At 43.6% G+C, this 14,997-nt stretch overlaps 1 protein-coding gene across 3 annotated transcripts in view; it reads right to left on the bottom strand.

Moving 5' to 3' along the window:
- The window catches only part of pik3r6 (phosphoinositide-3-kinase regulatory subunit 6), a 28,198-nt gene that overhangs the window by 11,844 nt on the left and 1,357 nt on the right, over positions 1-14,997 (bottom strand). The window contains exons 1-8 of one of the 3 annotated variants that reach the window (XM_086157161.1): positions 4,204-4,260; positions 2,784-2,868; positions 2,354-2,458; positions 2,177-2,268; positions 1,866-1,934; positions 1,410-1,542; positions 272-341; positions 1-196 (exon numbers count right to left, since the gene is read on the bottom strand). In XM_086157161.1, coding sequence (XP_086013287.1) covers positions 1-196; positions 272-341; positions 1,410-1,542; positions 1,866-1,934; positions 2,177-2,268; positions 2,354-2,458; positions 2,784-2,847 — 729 coding nt within the window. In that variant the 5' untranslated portion in view covers positions 2,848-2,868; positions 4,204-4,260. Of the gene's footprint in view, positions 197-271; positions 342-1,409; positions 1,543-1,865; positions 1,935-2,176; positions 2,269-2,353; positions 2,459-2,783; positions 2,982-4,203; positions 4,261-14,997 lie in introns of those variants that run through there. The other 2 variants (XM_086157160.1, XM_086157162.1) reach the window with 2 other exon arrangements.

Here is a 14,997-nt window from a genome sequence, read left to right as displayed (position 1 = left end):
CTTCAGGGTCAGGGCCAGCTCGGGCCCATCGCACTGCTCCCCGAGAGCAGCCTGCAAAGAGTGCTGGATGATGCTGCGCATGTGATCCGACGGACTCTGAGCTTCACTGGTGGCCGAAATCGACGACTCGATGTCTGCGGACAGAACTTGCGCCAAGGGGCCGGAGAAGACCTCCGGGTCGGCCAGAACGAAAACCCTGAGGGATGAGGAGTGAGCGTTGCTGATTTGGCTCGCACTCTCACCTGGATTGTCACATCTATGCTTGACGTACCTCTCTTGGAAGGGATAGTGCACATTTTTCAGCCTCTGCTCTGCCGTGACCATCCTCTGGTACATCAGACCTGGAGATCACACCAGCATTAACTTGCGAATTTCAAATAAAGCTCTCCATCCGGTAACGGCGTTCTGGAGGCCGTGGGACAGTGAGCTATGCAGCTGATTTCGGTCAGCTGTTTATCGAAATGATCGTCAGTATCACCGCCGCGATAAGCTCTTTGCTTTTTGAACTCATGGCATTTTTCTATTCTGAGTGCACAATAGTCTTATCAACTCTATCTACTCAAACATGAGTACCCTTGTAGATACCGAGACCCAGAAGCGTTGTCTGTGGGGAGCATTAATGACGTGTGCAGCTCATTAACTAAATCTTGATGTGGGCAGAAAAAAAAATCCTGGGCTTGATGCAAACACCACAGGGAGATTGAAAACAGGAAATGTAGTATTTTTAAGAACATTGCCTCTCTTGCAAACTGTAGGTCCCCACACCCAAGTTGGCTGTTTGTGGTCTTTCACACTTGTTGGCATTGTTCGTCTTTGTAGGAAGTTATTGTACCATATTTTTCACACTATAAGGCATTCTCAAAATACTGTTACAATGACCAAAAGACAGGAGGCAGAACTAGAGGTTGCAGAGATGAAGATGTTGAGGTTCTCTTTGGGAGGGACCAGGATGGATAGAATCAGGAATGAGTCTATCTGATGAACAGCACATGTTAGATGTTTTGGAGAGAAGGTCAGAGAAGCCAGACTGAGATGGTTCGGTCATGTACAGAGGAGGGATAGTGAATATATTCGTAGACGGATGCTGGAATTGGAGCTGCCAGGCAGGAGGTCTCGAAAAAGACCAAAGAGAAGATGTATGGACGTAGTGAGAGAGGATTTGGAGGTAGATGGTGTGAGGATACAGAGAATAGGGTTAGATGGAGAGGGTTGATTCGCTGTGTCGACCCCTGAAGGAAAAAGCCCAAAGGAGAAGAGGAAGACACACACACACACACACAAAAACACAAACACATGCAAACACAGACACAACCCATAGATGGTAGAATATGTGAGGTGGAAGCACTAACCAGTACCTTTGAAAATATAGGGGTACGTTTTGGATGAGATGAGATCTGTGATCTGGGTACCTGGGATGAGGCGTTCTGTTTTGATCTGTCTGCTGTAGCTGAGCCCCAGGGAGCAGTAGGGGTGAGGAAAAGTCAGCAGTCTCTTGCAAGAGTCGTACACCCGCTTGTACAGCTCATCTGGAATGTAGGCCGTCTAGAGCATCGGCAAGAAAATGCAGTGTGGATCAACAATAGCCCTGGCAAGGAATCTGTTTTTGATAAGTTACTGAAAAATATGGGGAAATTTAACCCTCCCTGCCTAGGAAGGCATTCAGAGATATCTCAAGTATTTTCCTTGTTTGTACAATGTTGGGAAATCAAAAATGTCCCTCCCCTCCGATTTCTGTTCCTGATAGGGACACTCTCTTACTTTTGCAGATGTATCTATTGATCCCGTAAAGCTAGCATGATATTTGGGCACAAACTTGATGGGAATATTGAGCTGTATGAGGAAATAAATCGGCAACAGTAGCATACCTGAATGATGGCATACATGAGCGTGTGGAGCAGAGGGATGATGTGTTTGCGATTGCCCCACCTCTCGGCCTTTCGGGGGAAAACCAAAGGTTAAAAAACAAAAAAACAAACTCAAGATTGCTGAGGCACACGGAAGTCTTCTTGAAATGGAGCCGACCATTACTTAATCAAATACCCTAGCACAGCCGTCACCAACCTATTTTTACCAAACAATAACCGCAGACACTTGGAGACGACGCAATGCGTTTAGAGTAGACATTTAAAACATGATAAATGAAGTGTCAAGTGATGCGATTGCAGAGAACAAGTACCTTCTCCAGTTCCTTTATCAGCACCCAGAGCATCGATAAGCTATTGGCTGGATTATTCTGAACATTCTTATGAAGCGTCCACCTCAGCACGCCTGTAAACACACGAAAACAGCCGGCGTTATCCAGCCGCCACTTTTCGCCGCCGTGCCGACTGGAAGCGCGCCGCGTGATTCCTACCTTTGTTTAGACACGCCAATGGCTGCTGGCTGTCTGTTTGTTTCGGCAACACGGCCTGGATTCTGCGGTAGAGTTCTTGTTCTGAAACTACAGGGGAGGGTCCGGCTGAGAACAGAGTCAGGGAGTTGAGTGCTGAAGAATTTAAAAGCAGTTTAAAATGTAACACAAACCCAAAACAAACCATGAAAGCATTTAAATATCCTTGTATAATCCTTGCATGTATTAATTTTCAGGAACGATATATAAATTATGTTGAGATGACCGAGATTTTGGTGCGAGGTGTGATTCTCAGTGCCCGTGGACACGTTTAGCATTCGGCACGTACTAATCATCGCACCAAGTTTGGCCGAAAAGCATAGATGATGTCATAACATTTCCGGTTAACTCAAAGAGCTGCATGCTACGTAAGATAAGCCATCCAAGCGTTCACCTGTTGCCTCCACGTTGAGCAGACCCCTCTTCTTGAAGGTACTCCATGAGGCTTTGTTGGCCATGGCGCATTTTCCACGTGTTGACTGAAATCGCGGAAGGAGACGTGGAAGAGTCACACAAGTGCCATTGTTCATGATGTCGCACTCTGATGCACTCGCTTTCCCAACCAGATAACGTTGCTTCTGACTGTTTGCCACTGCAGAGCATATCATTAGACAGACACAATATTGTAATTTATTTCACTGAATGAATCCCTTGCGGGATATTCCTTCTTTGCGTTTAACCAGTCATGGATGATCAATGAATAGTTGGCTGCCATCTAGCAGGAATCAAACCAGGTATGTTCAGTTCCAAGGATGTCATTATATAAATATTCACTCATTCATTCATTTTACACTGCTTATCTTGCGTAGGGCTGTATAGGGCTGGATCCCATCCCAGCTGGTATCAAGAGACAGTCACCCTACACTAGTTGCCTTCATCAAGGGGCCAAATATAGAGACAACCTTTCACTCGTTCATTCATATCTCACACAGAAATATCCAACCATTCATATAGAGATATACAACCATTTTAAGTCTGGCCAATTTAGAGTCTCCAGTGAAGCTACTGCATTTTTTTGGGATCGTCAAGGGGGGAAACTGGAGAACCCAGAGGACACCTGACCAGGGGAGAACTTGCAAAATCCAGAAAGACGCCCTCCACCCAGTCAGAATTGAACCAGGAACGTTCTTGCTGCGCCAAGAAGAATACTGAGCCGTTTAAAAGTGACCCTTCGGTGTCGACGTTAGCTCTCTCATTACATTTCTGTTTTGCTTTTCTCTTTGATTTAACTATATGTAGCTACACCAGTGGAACAAACCATGTGCTTTGAGATTAACAGGATTTGAAACCCTGGTACGTCATGGCATTGTGTCGTTGCAGCAAAAACCAGTAATCCATCGCAGTTGCCTCTGTGTGGGTTCAAAAATGTGCCGACAATGAACACCTCTGTTCTGCAGTTTCCACGCTGTGGGATCAATGACAAATGATCTCATCCGCGCAACGCAGGAAATGACCGCAAACACACACACACACACACACACACGCCACGGCCCAACAACGGCTGTGTTGACACTGACGGGATTCTGACAGTCAAGCGATGCTAAAAGTACCGAAGTAAAAGTCAACACACGCTGGCAGTTCTGAATATATATTTCAAATCGGCGTTACAGAGCGAGTGATGGAAATAACCAGGTGTGTAAATTCAAAGGTTCGCCCGCCAAGGTGCATTTCAGATGCAGAGAGGTTACAAGGCAGCATTGGAAGGACAGGAGAAAAAGATCCGAAAGACGACAAGGTGGCCGCTTTGAACGAAGAATATCGAAAACGCGATCTGAGGACAGGACTTTTTAGCAAATTCTCAAAAGAAAGCTCACCTTCCAAGGCAGATGCAAAAAGTGAGACTTCCCATCAACTCTAATCCAAACACGGGATTTTGCCAATACAGGAGAGAAAGTCTGGCAAGAAGGAGATGAGAGGGGGTATTTCAGAAGGGAAATAAAAGCAACGTACAATGATGAGCTTAAAATCAATAATTTAACCGTTTAACTGATAGGAAGAGATGGAGGAGAAAACGTACCCTGTGCAACTGAGGTCTGTCAGCATGAAACTACTGATCCTGTGAGGCGGTGGGGAGGGAGCGAAAGCAAAAGAGAGAGAGAAAGATCATGTGAACGCGTGAAAAAAAGCTTCAACGTGTGAAGATAGCGGCATGTCGGGAAACTAACTGACCCTTGGTGAACTTCTCAATGTTACTTTAGGTTGATTTTGCAATATCCCCCCCGCTCCAAACACACGGGATCTGCATACACACACACAAATACACACACGCAAACACAGTGTGTGTGCATACAATGAGAGGCTTTAGCATGCTGGATTACACCCTGATCCCCAAAGCAAAGCAGCATTTTGAAAAAACAGTGGTTTTTTTTAGAACGCTGCCTCAGCGCCACGTTGCGCCACAGGTTTCCGGCTGAGTCTCATCTGTCGAACTCCCGGGTCGACATCTCTCGCTCTCTGCACACGTCTCCGGTTTGACTTTCAGAACACCTCCTCTTCCGCAAACACTTTCTGACAACCCGTCTACTATGTACGTGCAGAACCAGAACCGACCCCCGACCAGGTGTGCATCCTCCACAGCAAGCGTACTCGTGAAGAAAAAAAAAAAAAAAGCATGATCGTGGAACCGGAGACGTGACACATGCAACACTTCCTGTCTGTCAGAATGAGTGGGTGAGTTAAAAATAGACACCCAGCACCATTCTCACCTTCCCCATCATAACTAGCAGATGTAAACAGCAGGTGTCAGAAACTACACTGCAACAATCAAAGCCCCTGAACAGATTTTGTCATTGTTACTATAATTTATTTTTTGAAATTTAAACATTGTTATACAGTAGAATGTTGGCTTGAATGTTGGCAAATATTGAAGAAAGCTGTGAACAAACCTCGATGCACGAACAAAGAATCTCTTGGGCTTTCTGCGTTGTGGTGTTGCACAAAGGGGTAGTCATGCGTGCAACATGCGTTGTTTGGATCATTCATCATTATCTCTTTCTGTCACAATGCTTTTTTGTACTTTTTTTCCAAGTTACCCCTCACTATGTCTCCCAGAAAAGTTAAAACTGTAAAAAAAAAAATTGGTTTGATAAGAGTCAGATTCGTAGCATGAGGTTGGACTGTATTATATCCTATCATGTATTCTTTTGTTTCATTGTTATAAAGGTCTTGCTCTCCTTTGGGCTGCTCCCTTCAGGGGTCTCCTCAGCTGAATCATCTGCCTCTATCTAACCCTCCCCTCTCACACCAGCTTCTTGTTGTTTCAGAGACAAAATCACTTTGTCGTATTCAGCACAACATCAACTAACTGTGCTTTCATCATGGTTGAACCAGGAGCAGCCACTGCGCAGCGCCAGGGGAGGAGATAGGGGTTAAGTGTCTTGCTAAACGACACTTTGACAGGCTAGGAGGAGCCGGAGATCGAATCAGATATGTTTGGTTCCAAGGAACTGCTCGCACCCCTTGACCTCTTTCCCTCCATCCAGAAATCTCTTTGCTGGTCTTCTTCTAGACCTCCTACCCAGCTTTCATCATCCTTCCTCTCTCCATGCCCAAAACATCGCAGTCTGACTTAATCTCCAGAACATCTAGCATGTGCCGTTCCTCTGATGGAGTCATTCCCAATCCATCCTCCTCACTCCAAAAAGAGAACCTCGGTATCTTCATCCCTGCCTCTTCTTCCAAAGCCACTGTCTCTAAACCAGAAGACATCGGTGGTCTTCTTCTTTTCCTTTTCAGTTGCTCCCCTCAGGGGTCTCCAGAACCAAGAGGGTCTCCTCTGTATTCTCCTCCCTCAAACCAACTAACTTCATTTCCCCATCCGGAAACCCCCTTCTTGTGCACTGACATTCATGCCATTAAATCATTGCTTCTTAAATAGCGTGGCGAGCCCTTTGGGTGCATGTGACCCTTGGGAACATGCTTATAATGTAGTATTAGCTCAATAGTGGAGTTTTTTTGGGGGGGCGAGCACGTGCACAAACAGCACAGAGCGGGAAATACGAAGTGAAGTGAACAAACCCTCAAGAGACACTATGGGAAAATATTTAAACAGGGATGATAAGAAAGGCGATGAGAGACGGAGATAATGAGACAAACGAAAGTCACCTGAAAGCTAAGACGAAGAAATATGATGAAGCGAATGCGGCGCTAGGCTTCACTGTGACTCCGGTGGGAGACGAGGAAAGACTGGTGTGTTTACTGCGTCTAAGAATGTTGGCAGCGGAAAACATGACGCCAAATAAATTAAGGCGTCACCTTAAGACATTTACATGCCTATTCAAGTATATTCAATATTCAAGTCACTTGAATATTGCCAACAATCATCCGGCTTTGTGAAACCTACTTCACTAAACCAGCAAGCACAGTTATGTTAATGCATTTATTCTTTGTTGCAAGTTGATCTATATTTCTTTCTTTTTTTTCCCTTTTCTTTAATATTAACAAGGATACAATGTTGTGCAGAGGTGTAGATATAACCCTTTTATAGGCAAATGATACTATTTATAGCGATGGAGAGTGGTGGTGGCGGGGCGCGAAATGTTTTCTTCTTCCTAGCGGGGGCGAAACAGAAAATAATTGAGAAGCACTGCATTAAATGCACCTGAACAAAGCACGTGCCTTAAAAGAGCCCGGCCCGTTGAAAAGCATACAACTTGGACCCAAGCAAATATTTTGGCGGTTCCCCTTTCACAGCAAATAACCACTGCCCGCTTGTTGCTATCAGACAATGGGTGAAGGTCCAAAGAAGATTGGTCAAAAAGTCCTGTCGTTGCTCACGGTTTACAGTCTGGATATGGATAAGAAGCAGTTCCCTTCCTTTCTGTATCACACACATATCCATCTTTGCAGCCCACCCCCCCCCCCTGCGGCGGTCGCTTGTACGGCGGCGGTCGAAAGTTTGAAACAATACAACCCGGGAGCAAACAGCAACGCTCGCTTCCGTCCTGGCGTGCTGCAAGACACCTCAGAAAACAGGAAAGACCTGACGGGAACGTGTGGAAGTGCGTCCAGAGGGCCGGGCATTTCAGATGATGATGCAGGCCGTGGAGTTTTTTTTTTTCAGGATTTTTTTTATTTGGTTCTGGGAATTCCCCAATATGGGACAACGCAGGGTGCGTGGCTTCCCAATGTGAATTGGGGAATAGGAAAAGCAAGAAAGGTGAGTTGCAAAATGGTTTCTTGTAAGGCTTAAAGCATGATGTACCTGAAAAACAAGAACATGCGCACCACATGAAAGCTATCTGGAAATTACAAATTCCAGGAGGGTGATATGTGGGCAGTTGGAGCCTACGGTTAGAACAACAAATTACATCAGCCCCAAAAAACGTGTGCAAATGTTAATCCAGAAGTAAACTATGAATTTGAGATTAAAAGGAGTTTCTCTAAGAATAGCAAGGGTCTGGACAATAGGAGGGAAGTTTGTTGAGCATCTGAATAAATGTGTGCGTGCATGTGTGTGTGTTTTTTCAAGAAGAACAGAGAGTAAGAGCTAGTGATAGAAAAGCACTCCCCTGTGTGTGTGTGAGTGTGTGTGTGTGTGTGTGTGTCAGAGGGCAAATGAGTAGGTCTCTAAGTGGGTGTCAGGAGGGATATCCAAATATTTTTATCTTGCGTGGAGTTTTTTTCTATTTACTTTCTAAATTTAAAAAAATTACAATTATCATATAAAAATAATGATACATCTTTAAGGCATCTTACTTGACACTCAAGGGCACTCTGCAGAAATACATACATACACACACACACATATATATATACATATATACACATACATACATACATACAGTATATATACATACATACATGTATGTATATATGTACATATACATACATACATACATACATACAGTACACACACAGATGTTCTTCTTATTTATGAAAATGATATTAATGCAAATGATATCTTGGCCAATATGTACACGGCGTGTATGCCTGGGAGGACGCTAAATGTTTTGAATCTGAATCTGATAATCACTCAAGAAATTAAATTGAAAATTAAAAAATGTCATGTTGCCAGGCTGTTGTCACAGCAAAGAGCATTGCGTGTGTGTGTGTGTGGGTGGGTCAGCTTTCTGAGCATTCTTTATTGATCGCGATCCGAATATTATTAACAATAAAATAATCAAATCTACCAATACAGCCCCATCGTCACAAAAAACAAAACAAAAATCCAGTGCACTGAATGGAAAGAATTAATAAAAACAAAAAACAAAAACCTTGGTGTGTTGACTGTAAAAGCACTTCAAACGTAGATGGTGTGTGTGTGTGTGTGTGTGAGTGTGTATGTGGGTGGCGGGGGGGTTGCAAGCAGCTGCCTCTTCCTGGTTTTGGTTAATAACCCGGACGCTGGGTTTTGCAAGCGCAATAGTCTGTCGGTGTCACGGCATCACGTACGATGCGTGTGTCACAAGAACACATACAAACTTCAAAAATCCTCTCATCACATACGGTTCACACAAAAAGAGCCATAATAAGTCACTTCGCCATTCTTACATTTTCTCCTGAATTATGCTGTAAACCCTTGCAAAGGAAAGTATTCATTTTTTGCATTGAATATATTTGCAAATATAATTGTAAATACACATGCCATGTACTGGAATGTATTTAAATGTGAAACTAATGTGAATGCCTGCAGCGAGTGCAGGCAATGAAGACAAGAATACTAAGAATGGACGCAACTGCAAGATGTAAGATTACGAGGTGCGGCATTTGTGTCTGAAAATGCATGTTTCGGCTTATCTGATATCCGGTATCCTGTGTACATGCCCGGACCGACTTGTCAGCCGACCAGGCCGGAGAACTGCTTCTAACGTGAGATCACCGCGAGACGGATAGTGGATGCTGCACGAGGCCGTAGACAACCCGGTGGCAGTAGCTGAAGCACTTTGACCGAATTTTGCAGATTATAAGCCGTCAAACGTTGCAGTGGAGTCTTTCCCCCCGCGGCCTGAAAACAAAACCCTTCTTTCTTCTTCATCTTCTTTCCGCTTATTCCCTTCGGGGGGGTCGCCGCGGCAAATCAACTTCCTCAATTGTACCCTATTCTCTGAACTCGTTTCTCTCGCAACAACTTAATGTCATCTTTCACTTCCCTAAATCTTCTCTCTGGTCTGGGAATTCCAACCTCAGTATCCTCCTACCAATACTTTCACTATCCCAGCAGCACTTTATAGTGATTATTATATGCTACAGGTTATAGTCAAGGCCTGATATGACAACAATGAAGCTCACTGAATGCGTTCAAAACATGCAGGAGGTTCATTGACGGCATTAATGACGTATGAATGAGAGTGTAAGAGGTTGCATGTCTCGACAATTGTACTATTTCTTTCAACCCATGCATCCTTACTTGTTGAAATCTATCTTGTCGTGGCAACTGAACCTGAATTTCTTCAAGTTAAAAAAAATGTCCAGTTGCCACGACAAGGAGATTTTGACAAGAATTCACCTGGATGACAGAGAACATCCACAGACATCCTGTGAATACCGTTTACATTTTCCTGCACTTACATTTAATTGCAGTAATTTTTTTTTTTTTCGCAACCTGCCTGGCTTTACTGAGGATGTCAAAATAAGAATTTTAGTGTACATAGAAACAGGTTTCCTGACAACACATCTCACTGTATAGCTCCTCCCTTTGAGTGTCAAGACACTGTCGGTGGAGTCATCATGTGCAATAATTCCATTGTCTTCTGTGCAATAAATGTTTTATGGTACAACAACCCCTACTCACACAAAATGAGTACATGTTATCATATACATGTACTTGCAAATACACATGTACGGTGGGGCAAAAAAAAGGTGGCAATGAAAGAGGTCAAACAGTTTCTGTAAGTCTTCACAAGGTTGTTACACACTGTTGCTGGTATTTTGGCCCAGTCCTCCATACAGATCTCCTCTAGAGCAGTGATGCTTTGGGGCAGTCGCTGGGCAACACGGACCTTCAATTCCCTCCAGAGATTTTCTACAGGGTTGAGATTCGGAGACTGTCTTGGCCACTCCAGGACCTTGAAATCCTTTTTGCGAAGCCACTCCTTCGTTGCCCGGTTGATGTGTTTCGGATCATTGTCCTGCTGAAAGACCCAGTCACATTTCATCTTCAGTGCCCTTGCTGATGGAAGGAGGTTTTCTCTCAAAATCTCACGCTACATGGCCCCATTCATTCTTTCCTTTACACGGATCAGTCTTCCTGGTCTCTTTGCAGAAAAACAGCCCCAAAGCATGATGTTTCCACCCCCATGCTTTGCAGTAGGTATGGTTTTATTTGGACGCAACTCAGCATTCTTTCTCCTCCAAAACAAGTTGAGTTTTTACCAAAAAGTTCAATTTTGGTTTCATCTGACCATAGAACATTCTCCCAATCCTCTTCTGGATCATCCAAATGCTCTCTAGCAAACTTCAGACGGGCCAGAACATGGACTGTCTTAAGCAGGGGGACACGTCTGCACTGCAGGATTTGATTCCCTGGCTGCATAGTGTGTTACTGATGGTGGCCTTTGTAACTTTGGTCCCGCTCTCTGCAGGTCATTCAGAAGGTCCCCCCGTGTGCTTCTTGGATTTTTGCTCACCATACTTGTGATCATTCTGACCCCACGGGCTGAGATCTTGCAGGGAGCCCCAGATCGAGGGAGATTATCAGTGGTCTCGTACATCTTCCATTTTGCTCCCACAGTTGATTTCTTCACACCAAGCTGCTCACCTATTGCAGATTCAGTCTTCCCAGCCTGGTGCAGCATAAATTCTTTAAAATCAGACAATGTGATTTTCTGGATTTTTTTTCCTCATGTCTCTCATAGTTGAAGTGAACCTGTGATGAAAATTCCAGACCTCTATCATCTTGCACAATTGGTGGCTGACTGAATACTTTTTTGCCCCACCGTACACAGGTTAGATATATTTATATATATTCTTAAATACCATTAACTTTATTTTCATTTCTTTTGATCTGCTCTGCTCTTTTTATTATTCGCTATTTTATTCTTCATTTTCATATAGAGTTCTATTTTGATTCTTCCCCACTTGATTCTGTAGCAGGAGTTGCTTTTAATGAAAGGCAATTTCTTCCTTGGGATCGATAAAGTATTCTGATTCTGAAGAAACACTTTGAATCTTGAATATGAAATGTGAATAATGGAGTGAATGGTTGAACGTTTCTATATAATGAATGAATGAGAGAATATATCTCTTTATGTGGTCCTACCATGGGTCCAAGGTGAGCCCTGCCTCTCATTCAATGACAGCTGGAATAAAACTACTCCCTGAGTCGGATAAGTCAGACAATGGATAGATAGTGGGTGAATAATTGAATAGATGATGTCAATAATGAACTAGCTGTTATCATCTTAGCAGCTAATGTATCTTCATAATTTTCCTGCTGATTCTCCAGGGCATTATGGTGTTCATTTGGTCAATTGCTGTCGGATTTACTCAGAAAGTATAGAAAACACTCGGACTAGAGATTTTTCTCCCTGTAGAAGCAGCTATGGCTTTGCACAAGAGGCCTGTGAATAAGAAAATAAAATGCTGGGTATGACTGATTTATGCTATCAGGCAAATCTTTAAAGAGGAACAAGCCATTTTTGTAATGCTGCATTTTCTACGTCCTTTGTTTCCGTCATCGACTGGAGGTAAGAGTTTGGAAGAGAGTACGAAAACCATCCCTAGATTCTCTTCAAAGTTCATGTAGGAGCTGAGTCCTGGCCACGGAATAAAACCCGACTTGTACGCAATCAAGTGCACGTCGGTCAGCGGGTACAGAGTTACTCAGCCACATTTTTCAAAAATGTGTCACAGGGACACGATGAGCGCAAGCAGACGTAGATGCACATAAGATGCGGGTGCTGGAAATACCCCCGGACCGCCTTCAAAATGGTTGTTTACTCTTTCACCACAAGGACAAAGGGTTTCCGAATGAACCCGAGGAGAATCTAGAAGCATCTGCGCCTCGGAAGCTACAATACTGAACATGAAGGGCTGTTTCGTTAAGGATGGACGGACATGCAAAACAGAATGCCGCTTCTCTTGGGAAGCTTTTTTTGTTGTGTACTTGGGTTTTGCCCCCTCTCCCATCTGGAAAACAAAGACTCCTACATCAGGGGCTTCACAGGGATGTGTCCTCAGACCCATCCTCTACATCCCATTTGCCCACGACTGTGCTACCTCCCAGCATTATTCTAATGTTTGCAGACGACACCGTGGTGATGGGACGGATCCCAAGCGGGGACGAAATGGCCTACAGGATGGAAGTAGCCGGTCCGGTGTCAGGATTTGAGAACAACCTTAATCTCAACACAAAACGAAAGCGATGACAGCAGATATGGGGAAGGAGGAGGCCTTATCAAGTGGAATACCAGGGCTTCCGTGAGGACCTCACCTGGTCCCTCAACACCATGGAGACAGTTAAGAAGGCTCACCAGTGGCTGTACTTTCTGAGGAGACTGAGGAAGTTTGGCATGTCGTGTAAGATCCACTGCAACTTCTACAGCTGTATTGTTACATCACCAGATGGTTCGTCAGCGAAACTGCTTTTGAGTGCAAACGCCTACAGCGAGTGGTAAAGACTATTTCAAAGATCGCCCTCCGGGGAGGTCACAATTGAAGAACCCGTTCATCCAAACAGCCATTTAAGTCCTGATCAACTGACAGGGGTCATGAACTATGTTCAACCTCAGGACAATCAGATGCATCTGATTGTTTAATTCTCTGCACTTTGCTTCCAGCGCGGCCACTGCTGTGCTTAAACTGTTTATCTGTCTAGACGCAACCTGCTCTTTTTGTGCCGCACTCAAGGCTCCTACAGAGATGTCTGGCACTTTCACACACCTTAACTGATCACATTTGAATTTGCACGTTTTCTTTCAACTTGCATGTCCAGTAAATACTGCTTGTATTTCCTCTGTTTACATTACATCACACTGTTTAAATCTGATTACAAAAGTATGCTAAGGATTTGACGATTACCTATCTGACTTTCTTCAGCTCCGTTCTAAACACCCTGACTTGTGAATCTTAAACACATCATATGAAGAGACTGGTAGGTCATTTGAGTGAAGTGGTGGTTTTAAAACTTCAGCTCAGGCGTACGAGTCTTGTGTGGCCCGAGGATGCAACAGAGTCAGCTTGGTCTCGCTGCAAGAAAGAGTTGTCTTTGTGACCCGAGGGGCGGAAAAAAAAAAAAAAGAAAGAAAAAAAGAACATTAAAAGGCTTTATTGAGTGGCCCTCCCTCTCCCCGACAGTAAAAAAGAAATCTTCTCAGGGTGTTTATCATGAGTTCTTTGTGTTTTTTTTTCCCTTTCTCATCAGCCAATTTAGAATTTAAAAATGCACAGCCAGGTCCTGTTAGGTTTGAATAAGGGAAACCACCAGCTCAATAAAGGCCAGGTTCAACCCCCAGATGACGGAGCGGCAAATGTAATGCACTTAAACGTACAAACCTCTGAGTCCACTGGCCACATCCAGGCCCGAAGATTATTCGATCCTAATTAGTACTAAACGGTTTTCTTGTTGAAAGAAAAAGAAAATCTGCCTTTTTTTTTGAATGACAGCTCAAGAAGGACTGAGGGGTCTTTGTATGGAAACGTCACCGCAGGGATCAAAAACGCAGACCCTTTGACGGGTTTCGGCTCTGACACCTTAAAACGCCATAAAACGTCACAAGAGACAGACGAGGCTATGAAAGACGCCGACGTCTTGCAAGAGGTTAATGTTTTTTGTCACGTTTGCATAAAGAGCTTGATTCTTACTTGCTTATTACACAACAGTGTCACATTTTTCTTATCTTGATCTTTAACTAGTCAATTTTTAAGCTCTGTAACAGGAAATCGGTTCAATGTCAGTTACTAACAACTTGTTAAAACGATGGCATGCTGGTTTTGAAGGTTTGTTTAAAGATTAAGGCTGTAAGTCCGTTGAAAGCAATTAAAAACAGTTCAAATATGAAGCTGCACTTCCTCTCACTGGTATCACAAAGAAAAAAAAAAAAGGAAAAATGGTTCTTAACTGAAACTGTCTATATCCTGGTTCTCATGTTAACTGGAAAAACACATTCATTCATTATCTGGACCGGTTTTCATGCGGGTTTCACTGGAGCCTTTCCCTGCTGTCATTGGGCGAATGACCAGGCTCAACCAGGACCAGTCCTCTGTCTATCATATGGTGACATAAAACCATTCACTCTCTCATTCACATGCAATATAGAAAGATATAACATTCACCCTCACATTCACACATCATATAAAGTCTATTACACCTCATACTGAGAAATACAACCATTCACTCATTCACATGTCATATATGGACAAACATCAACTCCCGCTTTCATTAATACATCATATTTAGGCATACAAACATTTGCTCACACATGATATAGAGACATTCAACCATTCACTCATTCACATGTCATATATAGACATCCAACCATTCACCCTCTCATTCACACATCATTCAAATGTATAACCATTCAGTCTTACATCGTATAGAGACATAAAACCATTCATTCTCTCATTCACATGTAACAGACAAATGAACATTTAACCACTCATTCACACGTCATGCAGCTCTATAGCCATTCAGTCTTACATCATATAGGGATTTTCAACCATTCGCCCTC

The sequence above is a fragment of the Fistularia commersonii genome, chromosome 12 (genome assembly GCF_037954325.1).
Source record: "Fistularia commersonii isolate RoL2024-O1a breed Wild chromosome 12, RoL_Fcom_v1.0, whole genome shotgun sequence".
Lineage (NCBI taxonomy): Eukaryota > Metazoa > Chordata > Actinopteri > Syngnathiformes > Fistulariidae > Fistularia > Fistularia commersonii.
Note: the sequence above shows the minus strand (reverse complement) of the source record. Positions and strands in the feature narration are given on the sequence as shown.